The sequence below is a fragment of the Pecten maximus genome, chromosome 11 (genome assembly GCF_902652985.1).
Source record: "Pecten maximus chromosome 11, xPecMax1.1, whole genome shotgun sequence".
NCBI lineage: Eukaryota > Metazoa > Mollusca > Bivalvia > Pectinida > Pectinidae > Pecten > Pecten maximus.
This window is the reverse complement of record NC_047025.1, coordinates 40,079,491-40,104,691: the sequence shown is the minus strand read 5'-3', so window position 1 is coordinate 40,104,691 and position 25,201 is coordinate 40,079,491. Positions and strand designations below refer to the sequence as shown.

The 25,201-nt window shown below is 39.7% G+C and overlaps 1 protein-coding gene across 10 annotated transcripts in view; it reads left to right on the top strand.

The window, feature by feature from the left end:
- The window catches only part of LOC117337253 (ras-related protein Rab-35-like), a 40,268-nt gene that overhangs the window by 2,633 nt on the left and 12,434 nt on the right, over positions 1 to 25,201 (top strand). For 5 of the 10 annotated variants that reach the window (XR_004534778.1, XR_004534780.1, XR_004534779.1 and 2 more), the window contains exon 2: positions 22,066 to 22,249. Coding sequence is in view for 6 of the 10 variants with exons in the window: in XM_033898138.1 (XP_033754029.1) it covers positions 22,066 to 22,249 (184 nt within the window). In the remaining 4 variants the exon portion in view is untranslated. The other 5 variants (XM_033898139.1, XM_033898141.1, XM_033898142.1 and 2 more) reach the window with 5 other exon arrangements.

The following is a 25,201-nucleotide window of genomic DNA, read 5'->3' as shown; positions in this document are numbered from 1 at the left end:
GTCCGGACTGATGAATGTCATGGAGTAGTGAGTGTCCGGACTGATGAATGTCACGGAGTAGTGAGTGTCCGGACTGATGAATGTCATGGAGTAGTGAGTGTCCGGACTGATGAATGTCACGGAGTAGTGAGTGTCCGGACTGATGAATGTCACGGAGTAGTGAGTGTCCGGACTGATGAATGTCACGGAGTAGTGAGTGTCCGGACTGATGAATGTCACGGAGTAGTGAGTGTCCGGACTGATGAATGTCACGGAGTAGTGAGTGTCCGGACTGATGAATGTCATGGAGTAGTGAGTGTCCGGACTGATGAATGTCATGGAGTAGTGAGTGTCCGGACTGATGAATGTCATGGAGTAGTGAGTGTCCGGACTGATGAATGTCACAGAGTAGTGAGTGTCCGGACTGATGAATGTCATGGAGTAGTGAGTGTCCGGACTGATGACTGTCATGGAGTAGTGAGTGTCCGGACTGATGAATGTCATGGAGTAGTGAGTGTCCGGACTGATGAATGTCATGGAGTAGTGAGTGTCCGGACTGATGAATGTCATGGAGTAGTGAGTGTCCGGACTGATGAATGTCATGGAGTAGTGAGTGTCCGGACTGATGAATGTCATGGAGTAGTGAGTGTCCGGACTGATGAATATCATGGAGTAGTGAGTGTCCGGACTGATGAATGTCATGGAGTAGTGAGTGTCCGGACTGATGAATGTCATGGAGTAGTGAGTGTCCGGACTGATGAATGTCTCAGAGTAGTGAGTGTCCGTACTGATGAATGTCATGGAGTAGTGAGTGTCCGGACTGACGAATGTCATGGAGTAGTGAGTGTCCGGACTGATGAATGTCATGGAGTAGTGAGTGTCCGGACTGATGAATGTCACGGAGTATTGAGTGTCCGGACTGATAAATGTCATGGAGTTGTGAGTGTCCGGACTGATGAATGTCACGGAGAAGTGAGTGTCCGGACTGATGAATGTCATGGAGTAGTGAGTGTCTGGACTGATGACATCAAATCTCCATACTGACGAATGTCACGGAGTAGTGAGTGTCCAGACAAATAAGTGTTATTGTGGAGCGAACTCTTTAAATTGTCTTGATAAGATATCTTCTTACTTTATGAGATATCGTATATAATAAATAGGATATCTTATTAAGAAAAGTATATCAGAAATATCATTTATTATATCTCAATGTATAAAAGATATCTTCTATAATTATAGTAGATATCTTATATAACCATAGACGATATTCTATATAATTTGGTTGATTACTGGATCAAATTGCTCCTTGAATAAAAGTTTACTTGGCTTGCCATACTAGTGGGTATCTTGGAGTATCTGTCTCTGATCATTGATGTGGTACATCAGTCTGTAAAACAACAATGGCCTGTACACTGTACCAGTAAACTTGTTTAAGACCGAATTTCGCTGAGTTCAACATTTTCTTGACAATAGTGTTAATTTATTTAATTACTGAAATCTAATCTAAAGGCTTTACCAGGCAATATTTTACCAAAGACAAAGGGCATTAGCGGAATTAACTCGTCACGTAATCCCTTCATACTAATCCAAATTAATCGACATCTTGGTGACAATAATTAAATCTTCCATTGTAGAAAAAATGTGTCATCACACAGTTACTCATCCCTCTTGTCCCGTACCCCCTACTTAATTACGTCATCGATCTTGGGGTACGTTGGCACAAAAATAAGGGATCGTTGGGTTTTTTATCAGTACGGTAAATGTTCCCAAATACTCGTGATTTTTTTTTTCGAGGGACGTGGTAGATTCCCCGCGGCCTGTGTAATAGAAATATGTGATGAATAAATATACCGATCTGTGTGTTATCCTGTTTACTTTCTAGAGAACGTATCCTATTAAGTAAATCAATGCTCTCCTGCTTTGTATTGTCTGTTAGAAACTTTTTTTTTTAATTTCTATTTTCTAATTTTAAGTGATAACGCCCTTGAGGTTTGATTTTACTACACAAGGACAGTATTATCATGTAAATGGAATAGCAGACAGGGTTTAGTACTATGGGTACACGGATCGGAACTGTTCGGATAGCATTGTAGATGGTACAGTGACAAACAACGGTATCCTGATAGTGATTATTAGATACATGTAACGTAAAGGTAACAATGTCCAGCGGATGAGTAATTCGCTTCCTCCTTAACTGATCTTTACCGTACATGGTACTGACTGGACAGCTGTCCTGGAGTCTCGTCGTCGTTTTTGGAATTGTACAGTCGACCGTAGTGATAATGACAGTTGGATGTACAGCCTGTCCCCACTACAGGGTGAATGTAGTCTAAATGATCCCAGTTACAATGATTACAATCCGCCTGGCCAGATGGTGCGACCGAGTTTACTAAACGACAATTGAATAATGATGAAATTATATCTTCTGTGGGCAGAAATAATAGACGAAGGAAACACAATAAGGAAAGACATGTAAAGATCACGTTCTGTTTGTGATAAGGGTAGTTTTTTAATGACAGCTGTTTTGTTCCCATTTGGCGATGCACATATTCTAATGAACTTCACATACAACTTCAGTAAGTGATTGCGATTCCAGATAAACAGATCTTCTTTAGCGAGGCATTCTAATGGAGCTTGCTGCGTCCCTGACATTCCATTTTAAACATCACCTAACATGCCACTGAAATATAGATAAAATGGCCTCGTAGAATCTTGCTAGTCCATCTTCCATGTTAACCAACGAACGAGAAACCCTACTACTTCCTGTCGGCAGGCCATCTGGGGCCCCTTCTCTTGGATTTTAGGGTCTGGGTTCCTACATGGGCCAATGCACGAGCGAGATTATTTAGGCAGATGCGTGTGCAGAAACGATTTCTCTTGGATGCAATTTACCAAGTTTCTACCGGTATCGCCCTACACCAATTGCAGATCGGTGGCCATTACGGGAGAGTTTCACGGCTACTTTCCTACTTCGATGGGTGCTACTGTGTAGCCTTCCGGCCCCTTCCCAAATCAATGTGCAGCCAACATAATGTAGTTTTTCCCCAGTCACACACACACACGTCAGTAGGTTTGATTGCTCTGTGTTTTGTGGGCCAAAGACGTTAAGATTTTGATGAATTCTGAATTTCACGGTAATAATTGTATGAACCAGCGTGTTAACATAGCTTCCATCATACTCCTCTACACCTCTTTTTATCTGTCGTACTCTCAGATAAAATTCATTAAATTATGTCGGTACATACCTTTATTGATTAAATCTTCCCCTTTAAACACAATCAAATATCATACTTGAGATAGTTTACCTACAGGGTATCGAGTAATAAACTAGCTGGAATATAACTTTTTTTTTTATAGATTTCACCCCTTTTTAAAAACTCCCCTCTTTTAACATTTCTAAATTCCGATTTCGCTCTCTTAAACATCACTTCACCGTCACCACATCAGTCGCCTCTTAACATAACTACACCGTCACCACATCAGTCGCCTCTTAAACATCACTACACCGTCACCACATCAGTCGCCTCTTAAACATTACTACACCGTCACCACACCAGTCCCCACTTTTAACATAACTACACCGTCACCACATCAGTCGCCTCTTAAACATCACTACAACGTCACCACATCAGTCGACTCTTAAACATTACTACACCGTCACCACATCAGTCGCCTCTTAAACATAACTACAACGTCACCACATCAGTATCCACATTTAACATTACTACACCGTCACCACACCAGTCCCCACTTTTAACATAACTACACCGTCACCACATCAGTCGCCTCTTAAACATCACTACACCGTCGCCACATCAGTCCCCACTTTTAACATAACTACACCGTCACCACATCAGTCCCCACTTTAACATAACTACACCGTCACCACACCAGTCCCCACTTTTAACATAACTACACCGTCACCACATCAGTCCCCACTTTAACATTACTACACCGTCACCACATCAGTCCCCACTTTTAACATTACTACACCGTCACCACATCAGTCCCCACTTTAACATTACTACACCGTCACCACACCAGTCCCCACTTTAACATAACTACACCGTCACCACATCAGTCCCCACTTTTAACATTACTACACCGTCACCACATCAGTCCCCACTTTTAACATAACTACACCGTCACCACATCAGTCCCCTCTCTAACATTGCTACACCGTCACCACACCAGTCCCCACTTTAACATTACTACACCGTCACCACATCAGTCCCCACGTTAACATTACTACACCGTCACCACATCAGTCCCCACTTTAACATTACTACACCGTCACCACACCAGTCCCCACTTTAACATTACTACACCGTCACCACACCAGTCCCCACTTTAACATTACTACACCGTCACCACATCAGGCCCCACTTTAACATAACTACACCGTCACCACATCAGTCCCCACTTTAACATTACTACACCGTCACCACACCAGTCCCCACTTTGACATTACTACACCGTCACCACATCAGGCCTCTCTCTGATTTTGCTACACATTCCTCCCATCTTACACTAACATCCTCCCTCACCTAGTCGCCGGTATGTTGGCAGTGAACCGTATCGTTTTCCCGCGTATCATAAGATCTCAGCCTCCGCATCTTGGCCTCTGTCTTGTTATCTCCCTTTGTTAACACGATGATTAACGAGGCATTAATAATCTGCTGTAAACAAAACAGGTGCTCTGGGCGAGATGCTAACCGTACTATGTATTAGGTGCTGAGAACAGACTTATCGTCATTTGTTAGGTGTACATTACTTATCTGTAAAAGGGAATTACCACAAAGAAGAATGGTTATAAATAACATGTATATGAAAGAAGCTCATCGTTTTACGTTATCTCAGAATTTTCTAAAACGTGTGAGTTTCTGATCCCACATTTAGACCTCATCTGGTAACAGGTGTCTATAACAATATATAATTTAGTAGACATTAAGGTGGATCTTAGGTTTCTCCTTCACGGATGGTTTTATTTGTGATCCAGTAACCTCCCTTTATTATCAGTATTATGAGAAGTACAGCACGCTGGTACACTTTTATTACTTTAACACGTAACATCATTGATAAGACAGTCGACTTTGAATTACGTCCCTTATTGTATTGTAGGTCTCTATGTGTGTTGCGTTCCAAACTATTGTCCTTTCTGTGTTTGTGCCTGTGTTCCGTTTCAATAGCTCATGTAACTTTAACGTAAAATAATACAACTCTCTTGTCGTTTTTAAACCAGTTTATTATACAATACATATCGATTACTGACTAACTGAATCATCTTCTTCGACGTTCAGAGGTTTTTAAGTCTTGATATACCCATAGGCCATAGCCAATTAAAATATTGGAGATAAAAAGTAAAGTTATGATCATGTTAAATAGACAACATACTGGCGAGTTCGATGTGACACAAGTCTGAGCTTGTAATACGGACAAGTCAACAATACTAAAACGTCATAGCTACACGGATGGAATGCATTATTTTGTAATAGACGAGGGATGCCCCCGAATAACTACATAATATCTTATATAAATTGTATTCTAGTTCACATATGACTCAATCTGACTATACCACGGACTTAGATATCTGTATACCACGGACTTAGATATCCGTATACCACGGACTTAGGTATCCGTATACCACGGACTTAGATATCTGTATACCACGGACTTAGATATCCGTATACCACGGACTTAGATATCTGTATACCACGGACTAAGATATCCTTATACCACGGACTTAGATATCCGTATACTACGGACTTAGATATCAGTATACAATGGACTTAGATATCCGTTTACCACGGACTTAGATATCCGTATACTACGGACTTAGATAACAGAATACAATGGACTTATATATTTGTATACCACGGACTTATATATTTGTATACCACGGACTTAGATATCCGTATACCACGGACTTAGATATCCGTATACCACGGACTTAGGTTACCGTATATCACGGACTTAGATATCCGTATACCACGGACTTAGGTAACCGTATACCACGGACTTAGGTAACCGTATACCACGGACTTAGATATCAGTATACCACGGACTTAGATATCCGTATACCACGGACTTAGGTAACCGTATATCACGGACTTAGGTAACCGTATATCATGGACTTACGTATCCATGGCCACACAAAATAAGATAATTGTCTGCGTGGCAGAATTACATAATATTTGTTGGATGCACAGTGAGAGCATATGACAAATTTCCTATCGATTTTACGCAACTCTTAGTGAATTCAAACACAACTAAACCATCAATACAATTTAGGTTTTGTTTTACCCAATAACTGCACGGGTAGTTTATACATGGGCATTGAAATGATTGAAATGATTGAAATACAGAACAATTAAAAATCCCCCACGTGTAGCCCCTTCAAATCCACAAAATATCATGTGACATCGCAGACCGTGCATTAGGCCTATATATACTTCATAGGCAGCGCCAACGATGTCGACATGACGAGCAAACTTAGGGGTAGAGCAATGCTATGATGCTGACCGGAAGTTACCCGTGGACCTAACAGCAGGTATACTCGGTTACTGTAATTAGTGCTGGTCTGTCTAATGTCTATGTACACATGTATACGTGAAAGCTACCCCACAAATGGCGGTATTTCTGCAGTGAAAGAAATAATGAATTAATTTGAACCTTATTTTGAACATGGTCTCCGTGACACGAAAGAAAGTCAACTGGAACAGAGGTCGTTTATCATAAACAAATACCGTAACTTATCTACTATTGACACCTGTGTACTGGGTACTCATAAACCATATTTTATCTAATAGTGACACCTGTGTACTGGGTACTCACATACCATATTTTATCTAATAGTGACACCTGTGTACTGGGTACTCACATACCATATTTAATCACATACCATATTTTATCTAATAGTGACACCTGTGTACTGGATACTCACATACCATATTTTATCTGATAGTGACACCTGTGTCCTGGGTACTCACATACCATATTTTATCCAATATTGACACCTGTGTACTGGATACTCACATACATATTTTATCTACTATTGACACCTGTGTACTGGGTAATCATAAACCATATTTTATCTAATAGTGACATCTGTGTACTGGGTACTCGCATACCATATTTTATCTATTAGTGACACCTGTGTACTGGATACTCACATACCATATTTAATCACATACCATATTTTATCTAATAGTGACACCTGTGTACTGGATACTCACATACCATATTTAATCACATACCATATTTTATCTAATAGTGACACCTGTGTACTGGATACTCACATACCATATTCTATCTAATAGTGACACATGTGTACTGGGTACTCACATACCATATTTTATCTGATAGTGACACCTGTGTACTGGGTACTCACATACCATATTTTATCCAATATTGACACCTGTGTACTGGATACTCACATACATATTTTATCTAATAGGGACACCTGTGTACTGGGTACTCACATACCATATTTTATCTAATAGTGAAACCTGTGTACTGGGTACTCACATACCATATTTTATCTAATAGTGACACCTGTGTACTGGGTACTCACATACCATATTTTATCTAATAGTGACACCTGTGTACACGGTACTCACATACCATATTTTATCTGATAGTGACACCTGTTTACTGGGTACTCACATACCATATTTTATCTAATAGTGACACCTGTGTACTGGGTACTCACATACCATATTTTATCTAATAATGACACATGTTTACTGGGTACTCACATACCATATTTTATCTTATAGTGACACATGTGTACTGGGTACTCACATACCATATTTTATCTTATATTGACACCTGTTTACTGGGTCCTCACATACCATATTTTATCTAATAGGGACACCTGTGTACTAGGTAATGACTGTTCCCACTGGATGTCAGATTTTGGAATATATTTGATGGTGTTTGAAAATGGTGTTCTTCCATTATACTTTTTTCATAAAGGAAGAGAAAGTGTCAGCGAATACTGCTGTTGTCATATTCTTTCTGATAGCTGCTCTCTCAGTACTTAGTATAGGGACACATGATTTTACTGACGTGAGATTGTTAAATACTGAAACTTTTGTAACTAATCTTAGAAACATGTTATCGTAAGAAAATAGTTCCTTATGTAATATCATGTGACACGTGCTGATGTCAGTTTCAGTATTTCCTCCAGTGATATCAGCCCTAACTACCCTGAGTTCACCTGAGCTTTAGGTCAGAGTTAAAGTACACCCACATAATCTACCTATGTAGACAGATGCTATATTTAGAACTAATTCCCACATACAGGTAATATAAATATCATCGCTCATAAAATTTTACACACAGGAGGAAAACGTTCACAAGTTATGCTCACAGACACTGACTTTAATCTTTAGTGACCTGTGCCCACGTCGACTGACCAGGCCGTGGAGATCACAGGTGTAATACTTACCTGGCCAGGTGTAAACAAAACTTGATACTACGCTTTGTGTGTACTGTAAGTAATATTGTTAAAACAGGATTGTATTTGTTTTGAATATCCTAAATATGTAACGCCGTAAAGGTAAAGCCAGGTATGTTAGGTATGTACAGTTAGGACGGAAACACCTAGTTATACCTGGCCTTTTTTAATGCCATGGAATACATGTACAGGTGAGTTAATGAGAACTGTCTCTAGATTCCTTAACATTGCATCTGTTTATGTAAAATGTGCATAGAACTGTAATGAATATTTAATTGACAGGTGATAACACAGGTGTTAAATTAACAGGTGTGATTACTGATAGTTGAGGATAGTCCAGTTAGACTGGGCAAAAACCAACATCTGAGAGAGAAGAGGAGGAGTTGTGGGTACATTTCATTACTGACTGACTGTAGCAGACACCTGATTAAAATTCTCTACTTTATACTCCTATAACATTCATGTATGAGAACATGGTAATGAGTAGCCGGACATAGCTCTGGTAATTTTTAAGGAAAACTATTTTTTGTGCTGACTAGACCTTGTATAATGTAATCTAGAGGACGACTGGCTATGTGTCATGTCTCTCGTCCTTTAAGGAAATTATAACTCGGGCACTGGTTAATGAAATACAGAACATAATGTTAATTATCAAAATTTACATCAGAGAGTGACCCTACATAGAGCAAAATTGGTACGACAGGGCGGTACAAATAAACTGATGAAATGGGTTTATTTTTAGGTAAAGTACACAATATTTAAAAGAGTGACTGTGACTTGATTAGGTTGAGCACTTTTGATGTTTACTTGTCCAAGATCTAATGGCCACCACTGGTGACCACCATTAGTGACTTTCACTTGTGACTTCCACTTGTGACCTTCACATGTGACCTCCATTAGTGACTTTCACTTGTGACTTCCACTTGTGACCTTCACATGTGACCTCCATTAGTGACTTTCACTTGTGACCACAAATTGTGACCACCAATTGTGACCACCACTTGTGACCACCAATTGTGACCTCTACACTGTACCACTTGTGACCACCATGTGTGACCTTCAAAAGTGACTTCCACTTGTGACCACCACTTGTGACCACCACTAGTGACCACTACTTATAACCATCACTAGTGACTACCACTAGTGACCACCACTAGTGACCACCTCTAGTCTTGGTTAGGTATGTGGTCCAATATTTACCTACCTCTACCTATGAGTATTCATGTCTATACCACAAAACCTACCGAAAGTATGTTTATGCAAACTAAAGGTGTGACAACGGACCATGGAAACCACAGAAGTGACCATGGAAATCACAGGAGTGACCATGGAAACCAAAAGATTGATGATGGAAACCTAAAGTGTTACCATGCAGACCTTTTGTTTAACCTTGTATGACACGCACTGTAATCAGTGTGACATTCTCTCTTTAAACAATGTTTAAAAAAAACTGTATGAGGATGAAATTTGAAAGAGCAGCTTTGCTTGTTTATTGTGCAATCTTGAAATGATCTTTATAATAACCCTGTTTGTTTAACTCATGGTAACTTTATAATAATCCTGTTCATGGTAACTTTATGATAATGCTGTTCATCGTAACTTTATAATAATCCTGTTCATCGTAACTTTATAATAATCCTGTTCATCGTAACTTTATAATAATCCTGTTCATCGTAACTTTATAATAATCCTGTTCATCGTAACTTTATAATAATCCTGTTCATCGTAACTTTATAATAATCCTGTTCATCATAACTTTATAGATGATATGATGTTTAACTCGGAGTTAACTTTATTTAGACTCTGTTGATGATTAATTTTTTCAGTTTCGAGCTATAAATGTTTTACGTCTATTTGAGATTTTTAACACAGCTGTATTTTTTGTAATCTAACATGTGATCCACATGAAATACCAAGTACATTATCGCATCAATTTGACATTTAAAATGAGATTATATATTGTTATGTGGTTTTGTGATGTACTTGATGGAGGTCATTTCTCCCCATACTTACCTGAAAATACTTACCAACTTATTTTTTTGTAAAAACTCTGAAGTGGGCACTTATGATATAAATATTGTAATGTTATCAACATCAATTGACATTTCTGGTGTATTGGCTATATGCATGAGTAAGCAATGACTTAATTTGATTGGCTTTAAACATATCTAGAATGCTTGAGTAGCCAACCTTCACTCCTTTATAGATATATATTACTGCTCAGTGGAGATGCTATCAGATTAATTTTAAAGAATTTGACTGGGAAAAGTCAACAATATCATTATGGAAGTCTCAGTATTAGATCAGTTTTGAGAAATCCTCAGGAGACATTTGACCTAGTACGACACCTGGAAATGTCTTATTAGTATAAAAAGTGATGTGATCAAGGTGTATTTTGTGTCAGTTATGCCCTTGACATAGGCAAATAGACCAAGTAAATGGTCAATACAAATCGACCATAATGTCACCCTTGTGTATCTATAGATTCAATGATCCTACGCTCCTACATATGAGAAGATCTTTCCAGACAATAACTCTTCATTTAGATGTGTATTGCCTCTGTGTATAGAGGTGTAGTTCCCCTGTATGTAGATATATAGTGCCTCCATATGTAGTTGTGTGGTAACCCTGTATGTAGATGTGTAATGCTGTGATATGTAGATAAATAGTGTCTCTACATGTGTATAGATGTAAATGTGTAGTGTTCCCATATGAAGAAATGTAGTACCCCAGTATGTAGATATGTAGTGCCCCCTGTATGAAGATATGTAGTACCCCTGTATGTAGATATGTAGTACCCCTGTATGTAGATATGTAGTACCCCTGTATGTAGATATGCACTACCCCATGTATGTAGATGTGTAGTGCCCCTGTATGTAGATATGTAATACCCCTGTATGTAGATGTGTAGTACCCCTGTATGTAGATGTGTAGTACCCCTGAATATAGATATGTAGTACCCCCTGTATGTAGATGTGTAGTGCCCCCTGTATGTAGATATGTAGTGCCCCTGTATGTAGATGTGTAGTAACCCCTGTATGTAGATGTGTAGTACCCCTGTATGTAGATGTGTAGTGCCCCTGTATGTAGATGTGTAGTACCCCTGTATGTAGATGTGTAGTACCCCCTGTATGTAGATGTGTAGTACCCCTGTATGTAGATGTGTAGTACCCCTGTATGTAGATGTGTAGTGCCCCTGTATGTAGATGTGTAGTACCCCTGTATGTAGATGTGTAGTACCCTGTATGTAGATATGTAGTGCCCCTGTATGTAGATATGTAGTACCCCTGTATGTAGATGTGTAGTACCCCTGTATGTAGATGTGTAGTACCCCTGTATGTAGATGTGTAGTACCCCTGTATGTAGATGTGTAGTACCCCCTGTATGTAGATGTGTAGTACCCCTGTATGTAGATGTGTAGTACCCCCTGTATGTAGATGTGTAGTACCCCCTGTATGTAGATATGTAGTGCCCCTGTATGTAGATGTGTAGTACCCCTGTATGTAGATATGTATACCCCTGTATGTAGATGTGTAGTACCCCTGTATGTAGATATGTAGTACCCCTGTATGTAGATGTGTAGTACCCCTGTATGTAGATATGTAGTACCCCTGTATGTAGATGTGTAGTACCCCTGTATGTAGATGTGTAGTACCCCTGTATGTAGATATGTATTACCCTGTATGTAGATATGTAGTACCCCTGTATGTAGATATGTATTACCCCTGTATGTAGATGTGTAGTGCCCCAGTATGTAGATATGTAGTGTCCCCTGTATGTAGATATGTAGTACCCCTGTATGTAGATGTGTAGTACCCCTGTATGTAGATGTGTAGTACCCCTGTATGTAGATATGTAGTGCCCCTGTATGTAGATGTGTAGTGCCCCAGTATGTAGATATGTGTTACCCCTGTATGTAGATGTGTAGTGCCCCTGTATGTAGATGTGTAGTGCCCCTGTATGTATATGTGTAGTGCCCCTGTATGTAGATGTGTAGTACCCCTGTATGTAGATGTGTAGTAACCCCTGTATGTAGATGTGTAGTACCCCTGTATGTAGATGTGTAGTACCCCTGTATGTAGATGTGTAGTGCCCCAGTATGTAGATATGTAGTACCCCTGTATGTAGATATGTAGTACCCCTGTATGTAGATATGTAGTGCCCCTGTATGTAGATGTGTAGTGCCCCAGTATGTAGATATGTAGTACCCCTGTATGTAGATATGTAGTGCCCCAGTATGTAGATGTGTAGTACCCCTGTATGTAGATGTTGGCCCAGTGTATATGACTTGCATGTATAGTATAGTATCTCTGTATTTTAGCCTGTTGCATTAGACAGCTAATTACTGTAAGTGGTCTGTATGGTGTACATAGTGTATATAACATAATAGATTTAAGTTTGTGTCAAGATGTTGTAATATTCCAGTGTATACAGAATTGATCGGCACCAATGCTGTAGTACATGTGTGTCCCGTTACACTGATACACTGCCTACTACCACAGTTCTTGTCATACACTATCTCACCCATAGGGACCCCGTCAGGACTTGTTGCTGAAGCTGAATCAATGTTGAGGTGGTAAGTTAGACAATCATTTGTGAATTATGAGTTACAAACAGTCATGTTTGAGTCATGAGAATGTCTGGGTGTGGGAAACACGGTGTACTTGACTGTACAGGGATACAAGCTGGTTCCATGTTATCACAGATTTCTGTGGTGTGTTGATAATCTGCAGAGATGCAGTGTTTCTAAAAGCACAAGGGATCTGTGTAAATATTTCTGGTTATAAAAAACTATTTTGTATAAACTGATTGGATGTGCACTGAATGCCTGGCTGTGTGACAGCTACATCTGCTAGTCTGCTAGTCGGCTGTAATTTATTATCTTGGTAGTTTGGACTTTATTTCAGAATCTTTGAACAAGTTACTACATTTCTTCCTTCCACCTCTTGTCATGAATCAATGTGTTATGATTGGTGCAGACAATTACCCGGATCCTCATTAGTGTGACCTTTGACCTGAGAGGCCATCATAGTACATGTTTATACCAGGTCTGTCAAGTACCAGTTTTACAGCCTGACCTACATTACAGTCTATATATAGAACATCACCTTTCCTCCTTTATAAAGTGTGTTTACATCTTTTGAAGATAAAAACAACATTCAGTAGGTTCTAAATATGTCAAAATCATTTAAGAAATCTGGATGTTGACTTGGCTGATGATAACCTCCTGATTTCTGTGTTAATCGTTGTACTTGGTTGTACCCATATATTAGTGCCCTACTTAGGTGGTAAAACTATTTATATTCTCTTATCTTTAAAAGTCAGAACAAACATATTTCATTTTTATCTGGCTTCCTCAGTACAAGTGTGAGTGATCAGTTTGGTTCAATATTTCTCTGAGTAACATCTGAGTAATCTCTGGTAACCCTATTTCTCAGTGAGTACCGTATTTCTCTTAATGAGTACCATACATATTCCTTTGAGTGAGTACCGTATTTCTCTTAATTGAGTACCATATTTCTCTAAATGAGTATCATACATATTCCTTTGAGTGAGTACCGTATTTCTCTTAATTGAGTACCATATTTCTCTAAATGAGTATCATACATATTCCTTTGAGTGAGTACCGTATTTCTCTTAATTGAGTACCATATTTCTCTAAATGAGTATCATACATATTCCTTTGAGTGAGTACCGTATTTCTCTAAGCGAGTACCGTATTTCTCTAAATGAGTACCATACATATTCCTTTGAGCGAGGACCGTATTTCTCTTAATTGAGTACCATATTTCTCTAAATGAGTATCATACATATTCCTTTGAGTGAGTACCGTATTTCTCTAAGCGAGTACCGTATTTCTCTAAGTGAGTACCGTATACGTCTAAGTGAGTACTGTATTCCTCTGAGTGAGTTCTGATACCTCTGAGTGAGTTCTGATACCTCTGAGTGAGTACAGTATTCCTCTGAGTCCATTCAAATCGTTAAAATAACGTACGAAGAATATAAAATTTGAGATGTGTTGCGATGTTTGTGACTACAGCAGTTGTGTTTGCTAAGATAATAAATATAGTTTTGGTGAATCTATGTAAAGACACCAGTATTGTTATCAAAATTAAAGGAAACAACTCAACATTTCTGTTTGATATCTTTTTCATTATTAATTGATTGATTTATTCACAGTCCGCATATTTCTGTCTCAGATTAACTATGGTTGTCAAGCATGTTTCAGCCATTTGTTGTTAGCTTACCTCGTGGAGAAGTTAGATATGCACATAGACATTTCCACAATATTCAGAAAAGTTTTTGACAAAGTACTCACTTGACGTTAGCTTTTTGCACAGAGATTATGGGGTAACGGGAAAACGCTAAAATTGCGTTGATCAGTCCATTCAAAAAGGGCACCGTCTAGTCCATATTTCGTAACGTCACAAAGAGCGACGTCATGATTTTATTATTGTAAATTATTTGCAGTCAGAGTTGACTAAGCTGAAGGAAGGAGAGATCTATATATATGTACATATATTACATTTGAGTGAATAAATTCAGTTGTTGTTATGATTGATTTGTAAACATGATTTTCCAGCTGGTCTCCGTCATATAAAGTCCACAGATCAGTATAAGTCCACTTGTTCTGTTGTTTCTCTGATAAAAATCAGGGTGGACCAGTCATGTTAGGTTTATACGAAAAACATGTCAATTAAAACAGGGCTGTTGCAAATTTAGTTTTTGTTATAGAACAGCTGAGAACGAGCATAACATGAGCCCTGATCCTCTGGAGTAAAGACTAGTACATAGTCTGTATGATAAGGTCAAATCTCACAGTTCTCCGTTTAAACCTATGTACACTATAGGGTATCATTACAAATGTACACATACATATTAAAATGGTGTAAAGAGGATTGTACATAAGTGTTACTGTTATATGGAATTTGTTATATATGATGATGACTAAACCATGGACTAGACAAGTCTATAGACCTAACATTGGTGTAGAGACTGTCTATGGTAAACCATGGACTAGACAGGTTTGTAGACCTAACATTGGTATAGAGACTGTCTATGGTAAACCATGGACTAGAAAAGTCTGTAGACCTAACATTGGTGTAGAGACTGTCTATGGTAAACCATGGACTAGACAGGTCTGTAGACCTAACATTGGTGTAGAGACTGTCTATGGTAAACCATGGACTAGACAGGTCTGTAGACCTAACATTGGTGTAGAGACTGTCTATGGTAAACCATGGACTAGACAGGTTTGTAGACCTAACATTGGTGTAGAGACTGTCTATGGTAAACCATGGACTAGACAGGTCTGTAGACCTAACATTGGTGTAGAGACTGTCTATGGTAAACCATGACTTGACAAGTCTGTAGACCTAACATTGGTGTAGAGACTGTCTATGGTAAACCATGGACTAGACAGGTCTATAGACCTAACATTGGTGTAGACTGTCTATGGTAAACCATGGACTAGATAGGTCTGTAGACCTAACATTGGTGTAGAGACTGTCTATGGTAAACCATGGACTAGACGGGTCTATAGACCTAACATTGGTGTAGAGACTGTCTATGGTAAACCATGGACTAGACAGGTCTGTGGTCCTAACATTGGTGTAGAGACTGTCTATGGTAAACCATGGACTAGACAGGTGTGTAGACCTAACATTGGTTTAGAGACTGTCTATGGTAAACCATGGACTAGACAGGTCTGTAGACCTAACATTGGTGTAGAGACTGTCTATGGTAAACCATGGACTAGACAGGTCTGTGGTCCTAACATTGGTGTAGAGACTGTCTATGGTAAACCATGGACTAGACAGGTCTGTAGACCTAACATTGGTGTAGACTGTCTATGGTAAACCATGGACTAGACAGGTCTGTAGACCTAACATTGGTGTAGAGACTGTCTATGGTAAACCATGGACTAGACAGGTCTGTAGACCTAACATTGGTGTAGAGACTGTCTATGGTAAACCATGGACTAGACAGGTCTGTAGACCTAACATTGGTATAGAGACTGTCTATGGTAAACCATGGACTAGACAGGTCTGTAGACCTAACATTGGTGTAGAGACTGTCTATGGTAAACCATGGACTAGACACGTCTGTAGACCTAACATTGGTGTAGACTGTCTATGGTAAACCATGGACTAGACAGGTCTGTAGACCTAACATTGGTGTAGAGACTGTCTATGATAAACCATGGACTAGACAGGTCTGTAGACCTAACATTGGTGTAGAGACTGTCTATGGTAAACCATGGACTAGACAGGTCTGTAGACCTAACATTGGTGTAGAGACTGTCTATGGTAAACCATGGACTAGACAGGTCTGTAGACCTAACATTGGTGTAGAGACTGTCTATGGTAAACCATGGACTAGACAGGTCTGTAGACCTAACATTGGTGTAGAGACTGTCTATGGTAAACCATGGACTAGACAGGTCTGTAGACCTAACATTGGTATAGAGACTGTCTATGGTAAACCATGGACTAGACAGGTCTGTAGACCTAACATTGGTGTAGAGACTGTCTATGGTAAACCATGGACTAGACAGGTCTATAGACCTAACATTGGTGTAGAGACTGTCTATGGTAAACCATGGACTAGACAGGTCTATAGACCTAACATTGGTGTAGAGACTGTCTATGGTAAACCATGACTAGACAGGTCTGTAGACCTAACATTGGTGTAGAGACTGTCTATGGTAAACCATGGACTAGACAAGTCTATAGACCTAACATTGGTGTAGAGACTGTCTATGGTAAACCATGGACTAGACAAGTCTATAGACCTAACATTGGTGTAGAGACTGTCTATGGTAAACCATGGACTAGACAGGTCTGTAGACCTAACATTGGTGTAGAGACTGTCTATGGTAAACCATGGACTAGACAGGTCTGTAGACCTAACATTGGTATAGAGACTGTCTATGGTAAACCATGGACTAGACAGGTCAATAGACCTAACATTGGTGTAGAGACTGTCTATGGTAAACCATGGACTAGACACGTCTGTAGCCCTAACATTGGTGTATACTGTCTATGGTAAACCATGGACTAGACAGGTCTGTAGACCTAACATTGGTGTAGAGACTGTCTATGGTAAACCATGGACTAGACAGGTCTGTAGACCTAACATTGGTATAGAGACTGTCTATGGTAAACCATGGACTAGACAGGTCTATAGACCTAACATTGGTGTAGAGACTGTCTATGGTAAACCATGGACTAGACAGGTCTGTAGACCTAACATTGGTGTAGAGACTGTCTATGGTAAACCATGGACTAGACAAGTCTATAGACCTAACATTGGTGTAGAGACTGTCTATGGTAAACCATGGACTAGACAGGTCTGTAGACCTAACATTGGTGTAGAGACTGTCTATGGTAAACCATGGACTAGACAGGTCTGTAGACCTAACATTGGTGTAGAGACTGTCTATGGTAAACCATGGACTAGACAGGTCTGTAGACCTAACATTGGTATAGAGACTGTCTATGGTAAACCATGGACTAGACAGGTCTATAGACCTAACATTGGTGTAGAGACTGTCTATGGTAAACCATGGACTAGACAGGTCTGTAGACCTAACATTGGTGTAGAGACTGTCTATGGTAAACCATGGACCATGGACTAGACAAGTCTATAGACCTAACATTGGTGTAGACTGTCTGTGGTAAACCATGGACTAGACAGGTCTGTAGACCTAACATTGGTGTAGAGACTGTCTATGGTAAACCATGGACTAGACAGGTCTGTAGACCTAACATTGGTGTAGAGACTGTCTATGGTAAACCATGGACTAGACAAGTCTATAGACCTAACATTGGTATAGAGACTGTCTATGGTAAACCATGGACAAGACAAGTCTATAGACCTAACATTGGTGTAGAGACTGTCTATGGTAAACCATGGACTAGACAGGTCTGTAGACCTAACATTGGTGTAGAGACTGTCTATGGTAAACCATGGACTAGACAGGTCTATAGACCTAACATTGGTGTAGAGACTGTCTATGGTAAACCATGGACTAGACAGGTCTATAGACCTAACATTGGTGTAGAGACTGTCTATGGTAAACCATGACTAGACAGGTCTGTAGACCTAACATTGGTGTAGAGACTGTCTATGGTAAACCATGGACTAGACAGGTCTGTAGACCTAACATTGGTATAGAGACTGTCTATGGTAAACCATGGACTAGACAGGTCAATAGACCTAACATTGGTGTAGAGACTGTCTATGGTAAACCATGGACTAGACACGTCTGTAGACCTAACATTGGTGTAGACTGTCTATGGTAAACCATGGACTAGACAGGTCTGTAGACCTAACATTGGTGTAGAGACTGTCTATGGTAAACCATGGACTAGACAGGTCTGTAGACCTAACATTGGTGTAGAGACTGTCTATGGTAAACCATGGACTAGACAGGTCTGTAGACCTAACATTGGTGTAGAGACTGTCTATGGTAAACCATGGACTAGACAAGTCTATAGACCTAACATTGGTGTAGAGACTGTCTATGGTAAACCATGGACTAGACAGGTCTGTAGACCTAACATTGGTGTAGAGACTGTCTATGGTAAACCATGGACTAGACAGGTCTATAGACCTAACATCGGTGTAGAGACTGTCTATGGTAAACCATGGACTAGACAGGTCTGTAGACCTAACATTGGTGTAGAGACTGTCTATGGTAAACCATGGACTAGACAGGTCTATAGACCTAACATCGGTGTAGAGACTGTCTATGGTAAACCATGGACTAGACAGGTCTATAGACCTAACATTGGTGTAGAGACTGTCTATGGTAAACCATGACTAGACAGGTCTGTAGACCTAACATTGGTGTAGAGACTGTCTATGGTAAACCATGGACTAGACAAGTCTATAGACCTAACATCGGTGTAGAGACTGTATATATTCTACACACTGTATCAATGATCATATACAGTAAATAGGATGGGATTATCACAGTTATTTGTGACTTGTGTACGCTAGAGCTTATTACGGATAAGTACAACTTCCGACTGAGTGTTTCCGTCCTGTTAAATCACTCTCGTTTGAACACAGGTCATGTTTTTTGGCAGAGAAAGAAAAATTAAGTTGTACATTCTAAGCTCTATGTAAAGTTGTACATTCTAAGCTCTATGTAAATTTGTGCATTCTAAGCTCTATGTAAATTTGTACATTCTAAGCTCTATGTACATTTGTACATTCTAAGCTCTATGTAAAGTTGTACACTCTGAGCTCTAAGTAAATTTGTACATTCTAAGCTATATGTAAATTTGTACACTCTGAGATGTAAATAAAGTTTTACACTCTGAGCTCTAAGTAAATTGGTACATTCTGAGCTCAAAGTAAAGTTTTACACGCTGAGCTCTAAGTAAAGTTTTACACTCTAAGCTCTAAGTAAATTTGTACCGTACCTTAATAAGACAACACATCAGTAAAGTTTTAATAAGACAACACATCAGTAAAGTTTTAATAAGACAACACGTCAGTAAAGTCTTGATAAGACAACACATCAGTAAAGTTTTAATAAGACAACACATCAGTTAAGTTTTAATAAGACAACACATCAGTAAAATCTTAATAAGACAACACGTCAGTAAAGTTTTAATAAGACAACACATCAGTAAAATCTTAATAAGACAACAAGTCAGTAAAATCTTAATAAGACAACACATCAGTAAAGTTTTAATAAGACAACACATCAGTAAAGTTTTAATAAGACAACACATCAGTAAAGTTTTAATAAGACAACACATCAGTAAAATCTTAATAAGACAACACATCAGTAAAGTTTTAATAAGACAACACGTCAGTAAAATCTTAATAAGACAACACATCAGTAAAGTTTTAATAAGACAACACATCAGTAAAATCTTAATAAGACAACACACCAGTAAAGTCTTAATAAGACAACACATCAGTAAAGTTTTAATAAGACAACACATCAGTAAAATCTTAATAAGACAACACATCAGTAAAGTCTTAATAAGACAACACATCAGTAAAGTTTTAATAAGACAACACGTCAGTAAAATCTTAATAAGACAACACATCAGTAAAATCTTAATAAGACAACACATCAGTAAAATCTTAATAAGACAACACATCAGTAAAATCTTAATAAGACAACACATCAGTAAAATCTTAATAAGACAACACATCAGTAAAATCTTAATAAGACAACACATCAGTAAAATCTTAATAAGACAACACATCAGTAAAATCTTAATAAGACAACACATCAGTAAATCTTAATAAGACAACACATCAGTAAAGTCTTAATAAGACAACACATCAGTAAAATCTTAATAAGACAACACATCAGTAAAGTTTTAATAAGACAACACATCAGTAAAATCTTAATAAGACAACACATCAGTAAAATCTTAATAAGACAACACATCAGTAAAATCTTAATAAGACAACACATCAGTAAAGTCTTAATAAGACAACACATCAGTAAAGTTTTAATAAGACAACACATCAGTAAAGTCTTGATAAGACAACACATCAGTAAAATCTTAATAAGACAACACAAAATCTTATAAACAACACAGTAAATTTTAATAAGACAACACGTCAGTAAAATTTAATAAGACAACACATCAGTAAAGTTTTAATAAGACAACACATCAGTAAAGTTTTAATAAGACAACACATCAGTAAAATCTTAATAAGACAACACATCAGTAAAGTTTTAATAAGACAACACATCAGTAAAGTTTTAATAAGACAACACATCAGTAAAGTTTTAATAAGACAACACATCAGTAAAGTCTTAATAAGACAACACATCAGTAAAGTCTTAATAAGACAACACATCAGTAAAGTTTTATAAGACACACACAGTTACAGTCTTGATAGACAACCACACATTAGTTTGTATATCGACGCACAACAGAAAGTTGTTATAAACAACACTCAGTAAAATCTAATAAGGACACACACCGACACATTGTTGGTATGTAGTCTGACTGGCCAACAGGAAAAGTAGTGTTGTACTGTCGTCAAATTACAATGGAGTAGATATCATTTTATACTGACGTCAAATTACAATGGAGTAGGTATTGTTTTATACTGACATCTAATTACAATGGAGTAGGTATTGTTTTATACTGACATCTAATTACAATGGAGTAGGTATCATTTTATACTGTTGTCAAATTACAATGGAGAAGGTTTTGTTTTATACTGTTGTCAAATTACAATGGAGTAGGTATTGTTTTATACGGTCATCTAATTACAATGGAGTAGGTATCATTTTATACTGTTGTCAAATTACAATGGAGTAGGTATTGTTTTATACGGTCATCTAATTACAATGGAGTAGGTATTGTTTTATACTGTTGTCAAAAATAACAATGGATTAGGTATTGTAACTGTTTGTCAGGCTGCATTTATGTCACTGTTGTCTATCTGTTTTTATCTGATAAAAGCGTTTCGACAAGTTTATTTGAATAATCTGAATTGTCATACTTTCATTTTGGATGCAAAGTAATGATGTTTTCCTGAATTTGGTTTGTACAAAATCTAAAGTGATGTGCCCTTGTGTCAGTAAATTTGTTTGGTCTGCAAATCATTTAACACCCTACTTTCTGTTACAGACCTGTGATGGCCTCTGGACCACCCAACTACAAAGTGATTCTATGTGGGGAATACGGAGTTGGCAAGAGTTCCATATTCCGTAGATTCATGAATGACACATTCACCACGGAAACGGGAAAGAAGTCGACAGCAGGGCTGGATCAGAGTAGCCAGTTATTCAATATAAATGGAATGGATGTCAAGGTAAGTCAGATGTTATTAACTAGTACAAGCGGAGGAGAGTTTCCCTCTGTATCAGTCAGTACTCCCCCACCAGTACTACTAGAGGAGAGTTTACCTCTGTATCAGTCAGTACTCCCCCACCAGTACTACTAGAGGAGAGTTTCTCTGTATCAGTCAGTACTCCCCCACCAGTACTACTAGAGGAGAGTTTACCTCTGTATCAGTCAGTACTCCCCCACCAGTACTACTAGAGGAGAGTTTCTCTGTATCAGTCAGTACTCCCCCACCAGTACTACTAGAGGAGAGTTTCTCTGTATCAGTCAGTACTCCCCCACCAGTACTACAAGAGGAGAGTTTCTCTCTGTATCAGTCAGTACTCCCCCACCAGTACTACTAGAGGAGAGTTTCTCTCTGTATCAGTCAGTACTCCCCCACCAGTACTACTAGAGGAGAGTTTCTCTGTATCAGTCAGTACTCCCCCACCAGTACTACTAGAGGAGAGTTTCCCTCTGTATCAGTCAGTACTTCCCCACCAGTACTACTAGAGGAGAGTTTCCCTCTGTATCAGTCAGTACTCCCCCACCAGTACTACTAGAGGAGAGTTTCTCTCTGTATCAGTCAGTACTCCCCCACCAGTACTACTAGAGGAGAGTTTCTCTGTATCAGTCAGTACTCCCCCACCAGTACTACTAGAGGAGAGTTTCCCTCTGTATCAGTCAGTACTCCCCCCCCCCCCTCCCCCCACCAGTACTACTAGAGGAGAGTTTCCCTCTGTATCAGTCAGTACTCCCCCACCAGTATTACTAGAGGAGAGTTTCTCTCTGTATCAGTCAGTACTCCCCCACCAGTACTACTAGAGGAGAGTTTCTCTGTATCAGTCAGTACTCCCCCACCAGTACTACTAGAGGAGAGTTTCTCTCTGTATCAGTCAGTACTCCCCCACCAGTACTACTAGAGGAGAGTTTCCCTCTGTATCAGTCAGTACTCCCCCACCAGTACTACTAGAGGAGAGTTTCTCTGTATCAGTCAGTAATTTCCCCCACCAGTACTCCTAGAGGAGAGTTTCTCTCTGTATCAGTCAGTACTCCCCCACCAGTACTACTAGAGGAGAGTTTCCCTCTGTATCAGTCAGTACTCCCCCACCAGTACTACTAGAGGAGAGTTTCTCTGTATCAGTCAGTACTCCCCCACCAGTACTACTAGAGGAGAGTTTCTCTCTGTATCAGTCAGTACTCCCCCACCAGTACTACTAGAGGAGAGTTTCCCTCTGTATCAGTCAGTACTCCCCCACCAGTACTACTAGAGGAGAGTTTCCCTCTGTATCAGTCAGTACTCCCCCACCAGTACTACTAGAGGAGAGTTTCTCTCTGTATCAGTCAGTACTCCCCCAGCAGTACTACTAGAGGAGAGTTTCTCTGTATCAGTCAGTACTCCCCCACCAGTACTACTAGAGGAGAGTTTCTCTGTATCAGTCAGTACTCCCCCACCAGTACTACTAGAGGAGAGTTTACCTCTGTATCAGTCAGTACTCCCCCACCAGTACTACTAGAGGAGAGTTTCCCTCTGTATCAGTCAGTACTCCCCCACCAGTACTACTAGAGGAGAGTTTCTCTGTATCAGTCAGTACTCCCCCACCAGTACTACTAGAGGAGAGTTTCTCTGTATCAGTCAGTACTCCCCCACCAGTACTACTAGAGGAGAGTTTACCTCTGTATCAGTCAGTACTCCCCCACCAGTACTACTAGAGGAGAGTTTCCCTCTGTATCAGTCAGTACTCCCCCACCAGTACTACTAGAGGAGAGTTTCTCTGTATCAGTCAGTACTCCCCCACCAGTACTACTAGAGGAGAGTTTCCCTCTGTATCAGTCAGTACTCCCCCACCAGTACTACTAGAGGAGAGTTTCTCTGTATCAGTCAGTACTCCCCCACCAGTACTACTAGAGGAGAGTTTCCCTCTGTATCAGTCAGTACTCCCCCACCAGTACTACTAGAGGAGAGTTTCTCTGTATCAGTCAGTACTCCCCCACCAGTACTACTAGAGGAGAGTTTCTCTGTATCAGTCAGTACTCCCCCACCAGTACTACTAGAGGAGAGTTTACCTCTGTATCAGTCAGTACTCCCCCACCAGTACTACTAGAGGAGAGTTTCCCTCTGTATCAGTCAGTACTCCCCCACCAGTACTACTAGAGGAGAGTTTCTCTGTATCAGTCAGTACTCCCCCACCAGTACTACTAGAGGAGAGTTTCCCTCTGTATCAGTCAGTACTCCCCCACCAGTACTACTAGAGGAGAGTTTCTCTGTATCAGTCAGTACTCCCCCACCAGTACTACTAGAGGAGAGTTTCTCTGTATCAGTCAGTACTCCCCCACCAGTACTACTAGAGGAGAGTTTCCCTCTGTATCAGTCAGTACTCCCCCACCAGTACCACTAGAGGAGAGTTTCTCTGTATCAGTCAGTACTCCCCCACCAGTACTACTAGAGGAGAGTTTCCCTCTGTATCAGTCAGTACTCCCCCACCAGTACTACTAGAGGAGAGTTTCCCTCTGTATCAGTCAGTACTCCCCCACCAGTAATACTAGAGGAGAGTTTCCCTCTGTATCAGTCAGTACTCCCCCACCAGTACTACTAGAGGAGAGTTTCTCTCTGTATCAGTCAGTACTCCCCCACCAGTACTACTAGAGGAGAGTTTCTCTCTGTATCAGTCAGTACTCCCCCACCAGTACTACTAGAGGAGAGTTTCTCTGTATCAGTCAGTACTCCCCCACCAGTACTACTAGAGGAGAGTTTCTCTGTATCAGTCAGTACTCCCCCACCAGTACTACTAGAGGAGAGTTTCTCTGTATCAGTCAGTACTCCCCCCACCAGTACTACTAGAGGAGAGTTTCTCTCTGTATCAGTCAGTACTCCCCCACCAGTACTACTAGAGGAGAGTTTCTCTGTATCAGTCAGTACTCCCCCACCTGTACTACTAGA